Below are 17662 nucleotides of genomic sequence, written 5' to 3' on the forward strand. Positions count from 1 at the left end.
ATAACTATAAATTATATGTACAATTACTCAACGAATTTAAAGACTAGTACCTATAAAATAAATGATGAACAACATGAAGCATACATGAAATATGCTCAAAACCTTGAAAAATGTACATTAAATGCATATAGCTTATTAACTGTCAATAAATCATGAATAAGCACATACGAAGTTTGAGGACCATGGCAACAGATTTTGTTTTATTTGTAGAGAATCAGATTCAAGTGGTTTTCAATTTCTGCATATTAGTACATCCTCTAGCAATGACATTTCATAACATGTGTCAAATATTTTATATAGTGTAGTTTTCAGCACTACAGAAGTAGGCTTTGTAAATATGGCTCTTGGTCAGACAACTGTCTTCCAAAACCACACCACTATGGGAGGTTTCTATAAAGTCTTCAGACAGCTGAGAAAATCAGGTCACGAGGTGTTCAGGACATGGCGTCTGTTGTTATTGTGTCAGGGTCCTTTGATGTATTCAGTGTGGCATCCTCCACTCCTACTGTTTCGGATACCTCCGAAACAGCCTGGAAAATACAAGTTGTCTTTAACTGCTCAGATACTGAACGCTGAAGATTAAGAGACTGGGCAGTGGTTTTCAAAGGATGGAAAAGAATTATCTGAGAAACCCAAGATGTGCAGCACCAATCAAACTACTATAAATAATCTTTAGTTTCATGAGATTAAGGTATTACTGTATATGGTACTCTGAAGAGGATCAAATGTTTGTTACGGTTTGTTTTACCTTTTTTGTGTTACATTCTCACAACATGCATAAAATTCAGAAATGATTTTTTAAAAATTCTGCAGTGCTTAATTCCAGAGCTGCAAGTCAAGGCATGCTGCCACTTTTTTATGAGGTACCACCCACGCTGAAAAGCCCAATGTCTCAGCACACTGGGAGGACACACTAACCACTCGATCTGCTACACAACTGCGCATAACAGTTGGTGGAGGGACTGATGGAAGGGCAGGCGTGTGTGCCCACACGCATTCCTGCACCGCAGGGCCTGCTGACTGTAAACCTGGCAGCTCGGGCCCAAGTTGCATTTGCGTGCGGCACATCTTGATCGGTGCACCGCTTTGTAACGGGAGAGAATGCAGATCGAACTAAGTGTATGTTCCGTGACTGCTGACGCAGACACTTACCTGGTCCGCTGCAGACAAGTCATCCACGTCCGAGAGCTCGGGGTCGTGCGCCGAGGATGCCCCCGTCAGGATGTCCATGGGGGCCTCGGCTATGGCGCGTATGGTCTGGTCCTCCAGGGCCAGGGCGGTGTCAAAGAGCAGGGGCGACGGCGGACACTGCATCCCCTCATCCCCCACCACGTCCAGATCCTGCAAAACAAAACAAAACAAAAAAACAGCATCGCTAGTAACTTTCAGCTGACCTCTATAGCACTACGGCTAGGCCTCTAACATAGAAGAAAAAATGGAAGGTGTAAAATTAGGGACGCCTTTGCTATACTGCAGTGTGTCATCTGGTAACAGCTGCTCGACCGCAGGGAAAAAAAACCTGCAACTGTACAATTTATTTTGCATATGCTTAACCTTTTTTTCATCTAAGAGCATCAAAGGGCAGCTAAGAGATGCTAAATTTAGCCAAAATCTGCACCTTTTCTTAAGCCAAGTTAAGTCACCTTTAATTTAAATGTACTTTACCTACCTCAAATCACCAACAGCTATCAGAAAAGAGGAACGTACGTCACTGAACTCCAGAGGCAGGCTCTCGGTGGGCTGGAGCTCCGCGGCGCTGAGGTACATGTCCATGGGGGCCGAGACAAGCGGCTCCGGGGCCAGGGGCTCCTGCTCGGGCTGGTACATGGGCGGAGGTAGGGAGAGGTGCAGGGGGCAGCGTGGCTCCTCTGACAGGCCCATGTGAACTGGCCGGTCACAGGGAACATCCTTCAGTCCAGGACACATCTTGAACAGCACCTGGCTGCTGTCTTGGTAAATGTCTATCGTCATGTTTAAAGAAAACAATAAATGGTGGGTGGTAGTGTGGCAGGGATATGGTTATATGATAAGCATGGGATGTCTCTTCAAACTGAATAGATTTTTCCCATTTGGTACAATTGGGAAAATCAACAGACCATGAAGATTTTGATGTTGGCCGCTGTTTGAAACCAACAGCTACAGCAAGTTGCTGGCCTTGATTCAGGGCTCAATGACTAAAGGCAGAGGAAGGTAGCGGATGTGTGAGATTGTGAACACAAACACGACCAAATACATGAAGATATTCATGCTCACTTGTGAGGGGTGTACAGCCTTAACTCTGAAAAGGATACGAGACACACAGTGTCGCGTCATTGGCAGGCACTGGTTTGAGCATCGCGTGCCTTCCACAAAGGAAATACACCTCTGGCTTGGCCTTATTGAATGAGCCTGTGGAAATATCACATTAAAACTGAAATAACATTAAATAATAAGACAAGTGTTTGTGATGGAGAGAGTCTTCCTTATTTATCATCTTAAAATTTTGGATGGGGAAATAGAAGCATTAAAAATAATTGTTACATTGTTATACTAAGAGATCGACCGCTGCCCAAATCTAAAATTGAAAACTGTTGTCCATTTTTTTAAGGCATTTAACATTTCAAAGTGCGCAGCTGGGTTTGGGGGAATTAGCATTTCTACTAATTCCATTTTCTGTACCCTGATTCACAGAGATACATTTTGTTCCTGAACCACTTCCAGAAGATGGGACCCTAACTTCTGCGTGAAAGAACAGAGCAGTGGCAGTGACAAAAAGCAGATGCCAAACATGGAGCAACGAGGAAATAAAAAGCCTCATTAAGATCTGGTCCAATGAGCAAATCTGCTCTGTGCTGTAAAAACGCAAAATACGCCCAAGATTCTAAACGCCCTTTCTGCAGCAGAGGAACTCTTCGCAGTTCTCAGCTCTTCCTGCGCAAAAATACCACCCCATTTAACCCAGTGTAGAACACTGTGCCAGTTAGCCATTATCATGTAGTTAGTGTCGCAAAACATACAACATAAAATCTGTCCAGTCATGGGTAAATGTGACCATGAGCCAGAACTAAAATGCAAAGTATTATTATTATTATTTACATTTATATAGTGCCTTTCTCAGATTCAAGGACACTTTACCGACAGATATCAGCTGTAAGTAGCAGCTTCTCTCTAGACCAAGGGAACCGAACTACAAACAAAAACGAACCCCTAAATTCTTTACTGTTAAGTCTACTATAACACTAAAGCACTCAAATCATAATACTAACTAGTCTTGCCACATTCCAAATACTGAAGAACAAACTGGACACAGACCCGGCCGGTGCCAGGAGAACCGCACCTGTGTGGCTCCGCCCTCTGCAGCTGCCTGCCTGCGCTCCCTGAGCTGCCTGTGGAGCAAGGCCTCGACGCCGTAGCGACGCCGGTAACGGCGCAGTGCCTTCAGCTTGCGGAGGTTCTCCCGCTCTTTCATGGACAGGCCCTCGGGCCCCGTCAGAAGGCTGCTGCCTGCACCACCCACACACACCACACCATGAGATTACCCTTACTGCCCATGTACAGACAGACCCTGTGCCAGCATATATACTCAACAGCTATAATATAGTTCCCACTACACTCAATTATGCATCCTCAAGTGAAGTTTAAATATCTCTGTAGTATGTTTACAGAAAGCACATTGTTTTAAGGGCAGGGGGGAATGGAAACAGAGCGTTTAGTAAAGCAGCTTCACCTATCGTGTCATGCTCAACCTTGCGGCTGTGCAAATAGCGTCGCTTTTTTTCCTTCAGCAAGTGCTGCAGTCGTTTGAACTGGTCTATGTAGAGTGACTGGAGTCTAATGAGCTTCTCTCGAGTGATCAGGGCCACCTCCTCGGCCGTGTACACACCGGCATGCCTGCACATAGCGCAGAAGAAAGCCCGTGTGCAAGTGTAGTTCAAAACAACGCAGACACTAAACCTACGGAAGTGAACAGCAAGGTCTCCTCACTTGAGAGGATCTTCGTGGTCGCTGTCTATGCTGTCTGCTTCACTGTCAGGATCTCCTCTCCACATCTGATCCAGCACTACTGGATCATGCTCCTCTTCACTCCAGCTATCTTCATCTGGACAAAGAAAGAAACACTGATTCAGCGAGGCATTATGTGAACATGCCCTGACTTTTATCTACAAGACGCCATGGTTCAGGTTCCGGTTCCATTTCATTATCTACACTGTAGTCAGTGATTAGTCACTAATTGAGTGAAGTGACGAGTGATGCTGTAAAGTGGCTTGCCTAGTATGCGGCTTGCTTCGCTGCGGCCGTCTTGGCTAAGATCGCCTGCCTCTGCCCTGCTGTAGCAGCTGAGCTGAGACAGCAGGATCTCGGGGGATGGTCCTGAGGAGGAGGCCTTGCGCATCTGCGCCTGGAGTGCCAGAGCATTTCTGTGTGCATGCTCAGCACAGAAGGCCACACTGGTCAGGGAAAACGCAACACTGTATCAACTGAGTCATGAACATAAGAAGACTCACAGCAAACTGAAATGAAAAAACATTTTCTTATGATAAATAACACAAGCATCACAAGGATTAAAAGTACAAGACAGCCTGAGCCATCCGAGCAGCGAATGTGTTTACCCATCTTTCTTCTCGGGTTTTGGTGCTGCATTGGGACAGCGCTTGCCATTCTTATTGGAGACATAGCTGCATTGTTTGTAAGGAGCATTCTTGTCTTCCAAAATATGTTTAATGCAGAACTCCCAGCCCTCCAGGCGAGGCTGTGAACAGGGTCTCTGGGTGTAGGCACAGGCCTGGTGCTCCTGTGCACGTGCGGTCTGCGTGACCCTGCTCTTGCTGGACGGCAGCACGTGGATCCGAATCCTGTTCATCTCTGGTTCTGTGTGAAAATGACGGACCGGTCAACTCCAATGTTGCTAAGTAGGTAGCTAGCATACAAGAGCTAACTCTCAGTCCGTTTGATCCTGGAGTCCCGTTACCTAGGTCAGCCAAGCTAACACTAGCTATATTATTAGTAGCGTACTTGTTCATAAAACACATGGAGACACGTTTGCAGCAATGCAAAAAAAAAGATACTCTGCTTCCAGCACTTCCAAATTTTAACTATTTTAGATACCCATCTTAGCTAACGTCCTGGGTTTTAAACGCTGATTGCTTTTGGACACATCACGTAAGGGAGCTAAGCTAGCTAATTTAACATGTGTATTATCGAATCTGAAGCTTTTCTAACAACTCGACCGTAATACCAGCCCCAACTTAATATAAAACAAAATATAACATACCTAACTATATTTTATTATTATTATTATTATTATTATTATTATTATTATTATTATGGGTTTAGACACTTAGCTAAGCGTTTTAATTGGTTCATAACAAGGCACCACATGACTTTAACGCGGCCGTCGGGACACTCTGGTCGGCCATCTTTGAGCCGCCACTAAGGTTAGCAAGTTAGCTAACCTAGCTAGGTCGGCTATCTCGACGCAAGAAATGGGGGGGGGGGAGCTATATCGACTTTATCGAAAATAAATATTATACCTATTGTACATAACGTAAAATATTAACATTATTTTTGAGAATTAAATAAAATGAACACTTACCAATTATGCACTCTGTGGTTGCCGAACACTGGCCCCGTTTACTAAGGCAAAACCGACACAATACTTTCTTGCTAAGCAATGACTATACATTCTCTATCCACAGCCCACCCACGTTTGCGTGGATTGGATCGCGATCTTTCACCGAGTCACATGATTGAACAAAAACTTTCCCCATTGGCTGTTACGTTGTTCAATCTAAACTATAAAATTAATATGTATTAAAATTAAACAACAAAAAAAGATGTACTTTGCATAAGCCACCACACACACGTCATTAAAATGAATACACAAACGGGCATTTACATAAAAATAGAAAATTTAATATATTAATATGTTAAATTAGTGTAGTTTATGAAATTTTACTTTTTGCACAAATTAGGTTCTTCCATAAAGTTGCCATGCCTTGTACATTCGTCTCAATTTCCTGAGATTTGGCTTGGGAAGGTCCTGTGGGTAAATAGGATACAATTTAATATGGACTTTGCATTCACAAAGTGTTTTTTTGGTTTGTTTGTTTTATTTGTAACATACTCTAACACACTGGGTGAATATACACAAATGATACACAATACACAACTGCACACATTTTCATAACAACTCCCCTAGATAAACAACTCGAGAAATAACTGTTCTGGGATGCTTAATAACTACACCCAGTAATGAAGTATCCAGCTACGGTAGCCAAAAACCTGCACCTGACCTACTTTATCCAAAAATAGGTTGTGTAATAAATGTAAGGGATGAGAAATACCTGTTCATCATCCAAGTGGAGAAGATCAACTAGCGGGACAATGGAGGGCCTTCCATGTGCACACTGGAAGGGCAGCTGACAGGATGAGAGTGATGCTACCAGGCTGCAGCACTCCTCTTTACTCAACACATGGTTGAACTTAATGGCTCCTGACAGGACAAGAATGGTTTAACTCAAAAGAAAATATTCCTTCAAGTACATTCCTTCAAGTACATACATACATCCTTGTTTTAAGAGAAAAATACTAGGTTTTTGTATTTATTTATTGCTGCAAAAAAGTGCAATGCAATGAACTGCAAGGTGGATTCAAGATACTGACCATGGCACGCTTGTGAAGCAAGGACATTATGGACTGTTAAAGGCAGAGAGCCTCTCACTCTTCCTGTTGAGTGCAGGAACTTAAAAAGGAAAGTCGAATGAAATAAGATTGTGTCCATTATTTCATACAATACTTCCAATAGTCTACGTTTGCTTTAATCATGAAATTGTGGCATAACTAGGTGTTATCCAAACTCTCTAAAGAACTGAAGAAAAAAAACAGGTGTGTACTGGGCAAACCTGACTTACCCCAATGTGCTCCCACAAGTATTCCTGAACAAGCAGAAGAAGAATCAATTACGCCCAATTTTAATTAAGCTTCAGACTCAATTTAGAGACCTGCGTAAGGGTTTTTAGGAGTGCATGCCTGACCTTTGCAACAGACTTGATTACAGTGTGCCTGCCTCGTCGCTGCTCCGTGCTCTCTTTCTCGATGAAACATGTGGGGAGTCGCTCTAGGAGCACATGCATCTCCTCTGTCTGAGGGAAGCTTATTTCTATTGCAAGGCCTCTTAGGAAGGGCTGATACAACCTGTAGAATCATAACATATGGAGTTATCGCATAGTATGTATGACAGAGGAATTGCATATAGGTCTTTAGAGGCGATGTGAGTAATTTTTGGACACATATTAAAGCCTTGCAGCATGGCTACCCTGAATACCAGGGTAGCCATGACCTCAAGAGTCTCATCTGACCTCAAGAGTCTCATCTCTTCCTCTGTCAAACTGATCTCCAGGGGAGGACTCACACTCGAGGAGCACAGCCTCTTCTTACCTGCTGTGTCTGGGTCATCTTCATAGGACTCTATGAAGACAAAAAGTACCAAATGGATGTCTACATTTCTTAGTGGTAACATACCAGTCTGTAGCTAGCTAAATGGTGGTATGCACTTGCAAATCTGTGGTGCCTGAAAACATTGGTTTTGTTTTTTGTTGTTGTTTTTGTGCTGGAGATTTGCATATTTGCTTTCTGTGTCTGTATCTGAAAGGAATCTAAGTACAAGTGTCTTCATTAAAGTTACAGGTTTTACTTGTTACAAGCCCCTCTAGGCGGACCCTTTCGTGAGCTGCATGTTGATCAACCAGCACCAACAGGTTTCCTGAATTAGTGAATAAAAATAAACAAATATCACAAATGTTTGTATGCATGTTCACCAACAAAGTAGAAATTTACTAATTTGCATGAGCTAATTATAAGGCAACTATTAAAAAACAGACTTTATGTCTAATAAATGCAAAATATATATTTTACCTTCACTATGATCTGTTGTATTTATGAGACAGGCAAGAAATTTCTTGTCGACTTGATGAATAACCTGAACAGCAACAAGTTATGCTGAGTGAAAGCACTTTCAGTTGTATGTGAGGGGAACATTCTGTCTGTGATGCAATTAGTTTGCCCCAGAAGTTAAATAAATAACTAAATACTTGGTACACTTGCCTTCATGGAATGGATCATGTCCTTAGTGAATCGGTAGGGGAAAAGAATGTTATGGATTTTCACAGCAAGGCCTTCTGCATGACTGCTGGTCACATCTATAGCAACCTTTACAATCAGAAGGCAATTAGATAAAGTCCACTGAATATCAAGAAAGCCAAGCTCCATACAGCCACATGATCTTTTGAATAGTAGAACCTAGTTGAACAAAGGACAGGCTGACTTTTCCTTTGTATGCAATGAATATTTTGGCAAAAACAATCAAACAGTGCCACTTTGTATTTTGCTGGCTCTAAAACTCGTGATGGTTTGTGCTGATCCCTGCATACTTTACATATAATCACAGAAACGGGAATGCTGACACTGCTTACTTACCTGAGGGGGTCGCACAAACACTGGATTGTTCCATTCAGAGAAAAGAGTTGACAATGAACTAGGACCCCGGTCTTCATCTTAGAGAGAACAACAACAGTGCAATCAGCAGGAGCACACTTCACACTTCAGATTGTTTTCATGCCCACTCTGACTTAGTACCACTGACATATATTACCTCTGTAGTCTATGTCTGAACTAAGGGCTCTCTCTGCTCTAGGCTTTGGAAGAAAGGGCAGTACAATATCTGTATGAAAAGGGTAACACCTGTACTCAAACCCTACAGGCAAAGAAAAAACGAATTTGTAAGTCAGTAAACATACATCTTACTCGTGGTATCAAGGATGATTATAGGAAACAATATACTACATTGTGCTGGGTTAGAAAGATGTGGTTCAAGCGGAGGTTTAAGAGGAGGTATTCATGCAGTCTCAGTGCATCAATGTATTAAGTATTTGGAATATTTTTCCTACCTGTTTTAGAAACAACACTGACCGCCATATTGGTGACATCTGTGGAGCAGGGTACTTGCGTCTCCAATAAAGGGGCGTCATATTTACTGAGTCCTGTCACTTGGTTGATGTAGACCATCTTTCCCAGTGAATCATCATAATGTGTCAGCCAATCATCTGATAACTGCACTGTCTCATCACTCTTATGGCCCTGACTTTCACTTGGCGTCTGCTCCTTATATCCTGTTTCGGAGAGCAAATGGTCATGCAGTGACAGGGGGTTAACTATTTGACCTAGCAGAACATCTGACCCTGGGGAAATAATATTTTTGGAAGCAAGCAGAGCATCACTGGTCACAGAGGTGGGCGTTGATGTGCGCTGTCCACAGGGAGCAGTGAACACGGGTTCATCTGAACGGTCACTCTCGAGCAGATCAGTTGTTCCTGAGCTCTCCCCTTGTTCTGAAAAAGCCTCATTGCTCTCTGACATGCAGTCAATAGATATACCTGTAAACCTCTGTGTATAATCTGGACATTGTGTCACAGAGTTTGGCAGTGTCTCAATGATGACGTTACCTTCATTTGCTGTGTCTTTAAGTTCACCTTCATAAGGTTTCTTGCATTCTACGTTGTCAGCTTTTAAGTGAGAAAGCTTGGAGGCTAATGATACTGTCCTAGCTGATGTGGAACATTTTATTTTGGTGTAAGCAGAAAGTGTGTGTGAACTATCCTTTAACAAAGAGCTGCCCACTTCAGTGTCCTCTACTTGCCTCTCCTCAGTGCTGAGTAAACTGCTTTCTGTATGCAGAGCAGTAACTGCAGAACAGTCGAGAGGCATCCTAGAAACCGTCGGACAGAAACAGTCAGTGATTTGTGTGCTCATAGATTGGTGTTTTGTTTCAGCACCCTTCCCAAACATCCTCTTAAATTTGTCGAGAGATCCAGTTTCAAATGACAGTGTTAATTTGCGGCGTGGTGGAACCCTTGCAACCTTTGTCCCAACAACTTCATTGTTGTAGTCAACCTTGTGACTCTGAGCACAGAGTGACAACTTTCTCTTTGGTGCACACCCAAGGTGGGGTTCTGAGAATCTCCTTAAACTATCCTGTGTCTGCTTGTGACCAATGATAGCAACTTTAGTATTTTCACAATGTGTCATTTTATTATCATTAAGACTGAGTGGCAAACCATTATCTTTCACAATAGGGCACTTTGTCTTTAGACAATTGTCAAGCATTTCTTCCTCTTTGCCATCTTTAGTCTGCAAAACTGAATTGTCCTGCAAACATCTGTCAACACCATCAGACTGAATTTCTCTTTCTGTGTCTGAATCTGTACTTGCCCTGCACTCTGCATTTGAGGGCACCAGTTGAAGAATGTGTTCTGCACTTTGAATCTCCCCATCCTGGATGTTTGTTTTGTCAATTGTTGTTTCCCATGTTGTGCTACAAGGTCCTGTGTCTTTGAAGTCACCTTCGGTGTTTTTATGACATGCTACTGCTGACACAGTCTTTGAATTCCTGCCTGGACTGCCTGCCAGATCACTAAAAATACTCCCAAACTTTTGGATATCACTTATAGAAAATTCTGATACCAAGTTCTCTTTTGTGAGGAATGCTTTAATGCCTTCCTCAATGCAGAAGAGGACACTATCCCAATCTTTAAATTCTATAAGACTCTTGGCAGGCTCCAAGCATATGTCATACTCTGAGTAGTGGCATTTGATGTTGATGACATAAACTCCATGTAAATCAGCTCCACTCCTTTGTTTAGGGCTTGAAGTAACAGGAAAGGCATTAGGACTGTTTTGTGCACTTGAAGTACCCAATTTCCTGAGAAGACAGTTCAGTAGTTTGTGAATGCGTGTTTTTAAAAGTAGTCTGCTGTTTACGAATAAGAACTGTAAGCTGTTGCTGTAGTGACCCTCGCGGCCAATGTGCCCGGTCATTTGAAAATGCCCATAGCTGTAGTTCACTTCTCCAAGTTTCTGAGCTCTTCCCAAACCATGGATCTGAACAAACCTATAGTAAGTATTCCTGGCCTTGGAAAGCTGCACCAGCATGGCACCAGAACAGTCTTTTTTCACAGTGAATGAGACAGATGGATGCATTAAGGAAATGGCCTCCACTCTTTGACGAATGCGCTCAGTCTCCAGCATAGCATCCATCCTCTTTCTCCTGACTGGCATGTTATAAAAGAAGTTGCTAACTAGAACAGTAGTCCCAGCCGAGGGCCGAGTGGTCTGTGCCTCAAACACGTCAGACACCTTACCTTCATTAAATGTTTTAACAAATGTTTTCACAGATATCTTAGTCCGGGAAGTTATTTCTACTAAAGCTGCAAGGGAGGCAATACTGGCAATCGCTTCCCCTCTAAACCCATAAAAGTGAAGATTATCCAAATCCTCGACTGAGCTGCATTTGCTTGTGCAGTATCTGATCCCAACCCTCTCCATGTTCTCCTGGTCCATCCCTGAGCCATTGTCCATCACCTGAACTGTGCAGGCTTCTATGTCTATCTTCACAGCAACACATGTTGCCCCTGCGTCAATGCTGTTCAGGACAAGCTCCTCCACACACTGCTGCAAGGAGAAAATGGCAACTCCAGAACGTAACTTTGCTTGAACTTCTTTTGATAGACTCCTGATCATTCTGAAACACAACAGACCATCGTTAGCTTTAATAGCCAATTACTCACAAGTAAAGACATACAATAATATACAACATAACTGAATTTATGCTGATAATAAACAGGGCAAACATTCTTCTTAGCTGAGGGCTAGCTACATTTAACTACAACTACACTTTTACCTTTACAATCGGATATTGCGGAGATAAACAGTCGAGAATGGGCGTTTTTTGCTTAAAAGTGCACAGACGTCACTGATCAATATAGAGCGTAAACGTCCAGCATGCCAGTTAGTTAACCTAGCTACTAGCTCATCCCTTCTTAAATACAAGCCGTGAGAGCTAGGCTAGGTTAGCTAACTAGCGTTATGTAGTCTAGGACCAATTTCGCCGTGTACAGCGCTGGCTCGCTGCTCCAGTCATGTTAACAAACGTCGTCAACCGTGGGTACTACGGCTAGCACACCGCATCGAGAGCAAAGGAATAAATGCAATAAAAAAAAATGAACAGCTACCGAGCAAGGACACTTTCTTTAAAACAATCCGAGCGAATGCATCGCAACGAACTGTTACGACTGTTATGATTTTAAACGGAAGCGCCATGGTAACCATTATGACGCGCAGCCGACGTTTTTCCTGTGACGCACCAAGATTTTAAAATATTGTCCTTCTTAGTAATGGCGGCTTCGTTTTCTTCTCGCTCGGCAAGTAACAACAAATGGTACTTCACCCGCGAACAGATCGAAAACAGTCCGTCTCGTCGAGCGGGACTCGATCCCGACAAAGAGCTGTCGTACAGGCAGCAGGCTGCTAATCTTCTGCAGGACATGGGACAGCGGCTCAACGTGTATCTTTTTCCACCGCTGAGGCGTCGATGACGAGCGGGCTAACCCGCTAGCCTGCGTGCTAACGCCTAGCTATGCACCCCAAGCCGGTCGGGCGGTCTGCTTGGACCGTTTGCCTCGGCACCCGGCCGGCTGTTGTGGGTTTTACTGTAGAAAATACATTTCAGTCAACATTAAACTCACAAACTCACGTGTATTAATACATAAAAAATAGCGGTTTCCTTGAGCGGCCGGCGATGTTAGCTGGGCTAGCTTAGCTCTGGCGGAGGGTTGTGGGATGTGTAGGCCTCACGCCAGCGGGGCCTTGTGCAAGTTGTACTCTGAGGCCACAGAACAATAGCCGTAGTCCGTGCTGGGGCATCATCTCCCCTGTCGCGTTGGCTTGGCGTTATCTACAGCAGTTGTCTGCTCAGCATTAGAGTGAGTTACCATAACAGTCATTTCTGTGACTGACCTTCCGCGTTGTATGTGCGGGTCACAGTTTGTTTCTGCAGTTACAGTTTACAGTGCTCGCTAGCGTTGGTTGTTGGCCATTTGACGAAGGCATAGCTATGGCTAGCTAGATATCCTCAACGATAGTAAGACTTTTTAAAATTCCAAAATCGCTTGTTTTGTTTAACATAGGACCCAGTATAGTTTAACCGAAAGCAACGTTTATTTCAGGTCTGCTGTTAAACCTGCTGCCTCAGTCAGAAACGATGTTACTTTCGACAGCAACAAAGCTTTGGCTATGCTTTCGTTTTAGCGCGTTTGTTAGTTTTCTTCGTAGTTATTGGCTTGCAATTTTTTTCTGATTATAACAGCAACGAGTATGTTTGTATTGACTGCATGTCTGTAGTATTCCTGGAAATTTGCAGTCCTTAACCACTGATGAACAGATCGCAGCTTACTATTAACACTGCCATTGTGTACATGCATCGTTTCTACATGATCCAGTCTTTTACACGCTTCCACCGTAATGTGAGTATCACTACATAAGCATGTTCAAGTGAATCTGCTGGCAAGTTTGAGGTTGGCCATAACGGGTGCAAAATTATATATGGGTACTATGTTCTGACGCAGGTGATTGCCCCTGCCACACTCTTCTTAGCAGCAAAGGTTGAGGAGCAGCCTCGCAAGTTGGAGCATGTGATTAAGGTGACCCATGCATGTCTCAATCCTCAAGAGCCTTCTCCAGACACTAGGAGTGATGTAAGTGTTCCCTAGATAGTTTTCTTTTGAAGATAGCTGGAATGTGTGTATAAATATGAGATCTCTGTCTTAAACAGCTGTATAAGTAACATGGGTTGTAATGGATATGTCGTTTCCCGTAAACTTCTTTGAAAGCGTATCGCTCGTCGTTTTGGGTTGAATTTGGTCGGCAGGGTTTGTTTTGGCTGATTGTGGCTGAATGTTTGGTAGATGTTTTGCAGTTATTCTTTCTAGCCTAAATGCCGTCACACACAATAACCTTGTTCTAATTTCTAAATTCCGCAGTTGTCCACACCCTTTTCTTTATTTCTAATTACTTGGCTAATCATATTTGCAAACCACATTTTCAAATTTGGTGTAAAATGACCACTATTACACATGTTTGATCTATTTCCATTCATATTTTCTTCCTTGAACAGGGTGTGGAACTCCCATATTCTTCCCAGCAATTGGCTGTCAAAAGCTGCAGCAAAGCTTTGACACTTCCAAGTTACTCACTAAACCTCGTGTGCCCATTTTCCTTGAGACATTGGCTATGTGCTAATTCTTGCTTTGAAAGATTAATTCCTGATTTTTCTTCCTCTTAGGGTTGACTGTTTGTGTGCCTGTTACCACAGCCTTACCGATCTTATATGTATATCTGTATTCTGGTTCTGCCTCTTACTGTCATGCGTTGACTTGACGTGATGGGACTGAGTTGTTTATCGTAAAGTTTTGGTTGGCTTGAAAGCAGGGTAATTGTGAGTTGCGGTAAGGGAGTGTGAGAGAGAGAGTGATCTGAGAGCATGAGACCCTGTGAGTAACCTGCCTGTCCTCTCGATCTCAGACTTACCTGCAACAAGCCCAAGACCTGGTCATTCTTGAGAGCATTATACTCCAGACCCTTGGTAAGTTTGGAATGGTAAAAAAGTGGGTCTATGAGTAAGCACGTTAGAGAGAAGCACTGATTAACCCCATTTGCTCCCGTCCACAGCAGAGTTCCAGGAGTCAGCCGGAGCGTTACAAAGCTCCTTGTAAACAGCCATGGTTACGACTGCCTCACCTTTTTTCAGTTCTTCCTTGTTTCCATGTCAACCTGGCAATGCAGCCCTCTTTGTGTGTGCTTTCACTCTTTTTTGTACCATTTAGTGAATTTTTGAGCCATTCTGTTCTGTGCAGTCACAGATGTAGGCTGGCACACTTTTGTGTTTACACACATCCAGAATATCCTGTTATTAGTTGGCCTCCATTTTTGTTAATTGTATGCTCATCCCGTGAGTTGTTACATCTGGGATTGACAGGAAGAGTGGCTCAAATATTGTGGTAAATTTGGAGGGGGAAAAAGGTCTTCTGTCCTTAACTCACTCACTCATTTGTCCTATCTAGGGTCAGTGAAGAGTCAGAGCACTCCATTACACTCAATAAAAACAGAACAAAAACAAAAAAAGCACGTCTCCGACCGGGCCCTAATCGGGCTGCCCTAATGTGATGAGCACAAGTGCACAGCGACAAGCCACATTGTGTGCTCACCGAATCGATTAGCCAGTCCACACCCAGTGAGCTACATCGTATTACACCGGCCTGTTTGCTAGCCGTTTAGCGAGCTTGAAAATGTTACTGCCGTATGTAATCTTGATTCTCACTGGTCGCTCTGTTTCTCCCCTGCTCTGTCACCCCAGCCTTTGAAATCACCATCGATCATCCTCACACTCATGTGGTCAAATGCACCCAGCTTGTGCGAGGTAAGTACCAGCTTTTTTTGTTTGTTTGTCTTAAGCTCTTTAGTATATTCACATTCAATTTAAATTTTCATCATTCAGCATAGGTGAAGAATATTGGCATGCTTATTTGTAAAAATATTTCATTTGGTATGTTTTTGCATGTTTTGTTGTTCCAGCGAGTAAGGACTTGGCACAGACGTCATACTTTATGGCAACCAACAGGTGAGTTAATTCTTGTACAAAACCAATTTTTTTCCACTCATACAGGATTACAGCTTCGGTGTTGTTACTGTCTGCATTATGCACTGTCACAATCCGTTCTGATAATTAGCACTCTCTCTCTCTCTCTCTTTGTGTCTCTCTCTCTTTCTCTCTCTCTCTCTCTTTCCCCTCCCCCCATTTCATCTGTTGTTTTACCGTGGATCAACCCATCAATGTAGTCTGCACCTGACCACATTTTGCCTGCAGTACAGCCCGCCTGTGGTTGCCTGTGTGTGCATTCATCTGGCCTGTAAATGGTCCAACTGGGAAATCCCTGTGTCCACAGACAGCAAGCACTGGTGGGAGTATGTCGACCCCACAGTCACTCTCGAGCTGCTGGATGGTATGTTAAGGCGCTTGTAAAACCTTGTAATTTTATTATGGGCACTTTTTATTAGTTATGTAAAAATGTACAGTGTTTACTTATTGAATGGGTTCTGCCTGTCATATTGTTTTTCAGTTCTTTTGAGCTCAAAGCATGTTGGAAATTGTTTTACAGAGCTCACTCATGAGTTTCTACAGATTTTGGAAAAGACACCTAACCGCTTAAAACGAATTAGAAACTGGAAAGTAAGTCCTCTTGGCTGCAGAGTTTGGCTTCATTTATTTGTGCCAATTACTTACTTGCGTTTCATTCCCCAGAACCAGTTAGGCCATTTCATTTTCTCCATTCAGGCATCAAATCAGACAACAAAAAAGCCAAAGGTCCAAGAAGAGGGCGACAAGACGGAGGCCATGATGAACATGATCTCTATGGCTTCTTCTGGGAGCTCTCTGGCTGGCCTCATGAGCCTCTCCGCCCCTCCCTGCGGCTCGTCGTCCTCCTCCTCCTCCGTTGGCACGGCTGGCCCCTCTGACGCGAAGGAGCGGGGCTCAGCAGGTGGCTCCCAACCCTGGCAGGGGGGCAGCAAGGAGCAGCAGCCCAACCACGAGCCGCCCGCCCCCACCAGGGTGTCACTGAGCTTGAGCGAGTACCGCGCCAAGCATGCCGACGAGCTGGCTGCCCAGAAGAAGAAGCTGGAGAACATGGAGGCCTGTGTGAAGCGGGAGTATGCCACGGCTGCCCAGGCCCTCATGGGCCAGCAGCGGAAGGAGAAGCAGCAGCAGCAGCAGCAGCAGCAGCAACACCACCACCACCACCAGCACCACCAGCAGCAGCAGCAATCTACCGGCCCGCACCACTCAGGCCCCTCGGAGCCGGGCAACCCGTCGCCCATCCTCCTGAAGATCCCGCTGGAGGAGCGGCAGCAGGACCGCAGCTCCCTAAAGGTGCGCCTCCACCCTGGGAGTGGCCAACCGGGTGGAGGGGGGAACCAAGGTGGCGGCAGTGGGAGAGGGACCGAGCAAGACATCAAAGTGCGCATCCGAGTGCCAGAGAGGCGAGGGGCTTCGGGAGAAGAGGGAAAGAGCAGGGAGAAGCACAGAGAACGCTCCAACCACTACTACCACCATCACCACCACCACCACCATTCTTCCTCCAGTAGCACCTCCTCCTCCTCCTCCTCCTCAGCACACAAACACTCTAGCTCTGCGAGTGCCTCTGCGAGTAGCAAAAAGGTCTCAGGAGACTCTATGAGAATTGGCTCATCTTCCTCGTCCAGAAAGCGAACTCACCCTTCGGAGCCTTCGGCGAGCTCCCACCCATCCAAAGTCGGCAAATCCTCCAGAAACTCCTACCAGCTGCCCATTCCGTCTGTGCATGGGCTGGCCCACGCCGCCGACATGCCGCCCCCGCTGGGCCTCTCGCACCACCCGAGCAGCTACTCGCACCCCCGAGTCGACAAGGCCGACACCAACGGCCACGGCACGGCTGCCGGTGGCCAGTCCAACGAGTACCAGGACACGTTTGACATGCTGAACTCGCTGCTCAGTGCCCAGGGTGTGCAGCCTGCCCAGCCTCAGATGTTTGACTACCACTCCCAGTATGGAGAGTACAGATACAGCGCAGGCTCACGAGGAGGCAACGCCCAGCCTCCACCCCTCCCCTCTGAACCACCCCCACAGATGCCACCACTGCCCAAATGAATCCCCGGTCTTCAGCGCTGACCACGCCACTGGTCCTGGGCTTCCAAGGCTCTGCCCCCACTCCTATGGATTGACAGCAAAGTAATGTACCACTAAATGTGTACCTTTCTG

At 44.7% G+C, this 17662-nt stretch overlaps 3 protein-coding genes and 1 non-coding gene across 13 annotated transcripts in view; 1 reads left to right on the forward strand and 3 right to left on the reverse strand.

The window, feature by feature from the left end:
* Positions 1 to 178: 178 nt before the first annotated feature.
* Positions 179 to 6462, reverse strand: kansl2 (KAT8 regulatory NSL complex subunit 2). The gene is made up of 12 exons (XM_027011990.3): positions 6324 to 6462; positions 5936 to 6019; positions 5573 to 5613; positions 4590 to 4848; positions 4249 to 4427; positions 3964 to 4078; positions 3707 to 3870; positions 3317 to 3483; positions 2292 to 2388; positions 1708 to 1961; positions 1153 to 1341; positions 179 to 530 (listed from the first exon to the last, which is right to left on the reverse strand). The coding sequence occupies exons 2-12, from the start codon at positions 5959 to 5961 to the stop codon at positions 435 to 437; spliced, it is 1587 nt and encodes a 528-aa protein (XP_026867791.3). The 5' UTR covers positions 5962 to 6019; positions 6324 to 6462; the 3' UTR covers positions 179 to 434.
* Positions 2036 to 2170, reverse strand: LOC113578621 (small nucleolar RNA SNORA2/SNORA34 family). The gene has a single exon (XR_003410781.1). It is a non-coding gene; the product is annotated as a small nucleolar RNA SNORA2/SNORA34 family (small nucleolar RNA).
* A 694-nt stretch (positions 6463 to 7156) lies between the features above and the next one.
* mlh3 (mutL homolog 3 (E. coli)) lies at positions 7157 to 12102 on the reverse strand. Of its 3 annotated transcripts, XM_027011937.3 has the most exons (9): positions 11714 to 12102; positions 8925 to 11554; positions 8630 to 8731; positions 8455 to 8531; positions 8083 to 8187; positions 7894 to 7957; positions 7664 to 7741; positions 7338 to 7446; positions 7157 to 7173 (listed from the first exon to the last, which is right to left on the reverse strand). In XM_027011937.3, coding segments are annotated over exons 2-8 (3057 nt in total). In that variant the 5' UTR covers position 11554; positions 11714 to 12102; the 3' UTR covers positions 7157 to 7173; positions 7338 to 7444. The 3 variants fall into 3 exon arrangements, with proteins under 3 accessions (XP_026867738.3, XP_081560689.1, XP_081560690.1); XM_081704563.1 differs by lacking the exons at positions 7157 to 7173; positions 7338 to 7446 and having other exon boundaries at positions 7486 to 7741; XM_081704564.1 differs by lacking the exons at positions 7157 to 7173; positions 7338 to 7446; positions 7664 to 7741; positions 8630 to 8731 and having other exon boundaries at positions 7815 to 8531; positions 11714 to 12098.
* A 79-nt stretch (positions 12103 to 12181) lies between these two features.
* The window catches only part of ccnt1 (cyclin T1), a 7461-nt gene continuing 1980 nt past the window's right edge, over positions 12182 to 17662 (forward strand). Inside the window, exons 1-9 of one of the 8 annotated variants that reach the window (XM_027011939.3) lie at positions 12182 to 12376; positions 13253 to 13334; positions 13437 to 13565; positions 14392 to 14452; positions 15224 to 15286; positions 15442 to 15487; positions 15706 to 15869; positions 15987 to 16096; positions 16169 to 17662. The exon at positions 16169 to 17662 is cut by the window's right edge and continues 1980 nt beyond it. In XM_027011939.3, the coding sequence (XP_026867740.2) occupies positions 12207 to 12376; positions 13253 to 13334; positions 13437 to 13565; positions 14392 to 14452; positions 15224 to 15286; positions 15442 to 15487; positions 15706 to 15869; positions 15987 to 16096; positions 16169 to 17551 (2208 nt within the window). In that variant the 5' untranslated portion in view covers positions 12182 to 12206 and the 3' untranslated portion in view covers positions 17552 to 17662. Of the gene's footprint in view, positions 12377 to 13252; positions 13335 to 13436; positions 13566 to 14391; positions 14453 to 15223; positions 15287 to 15431; positions 15488 to 15705; positions 15870 to 15986; positions 16097 to 16168 lie in introns of all 8 variants that reach the window. The other 7 variants (XM_081704565.1, XM_081704568.1, XM_027011942.3 and 4 more) reach the window with 7 other exon arrangements.

The sequence above is a fragment of the Electrophorus electricus genome, chromosome 21 (genome assembly GCF_041902795.1).
Source record: "Electrophorus electricus isolate QZ-2024a chromosome 21, ASM4190279v1, whole genome shotgun sequence".
NCBI classification, from domain to species: Eukaryota; Metazoa; Chordata; class Actinopteri; order Gymnotiformes; family Gymnotidae; genus Electrophorus; species Electrophorus electricus.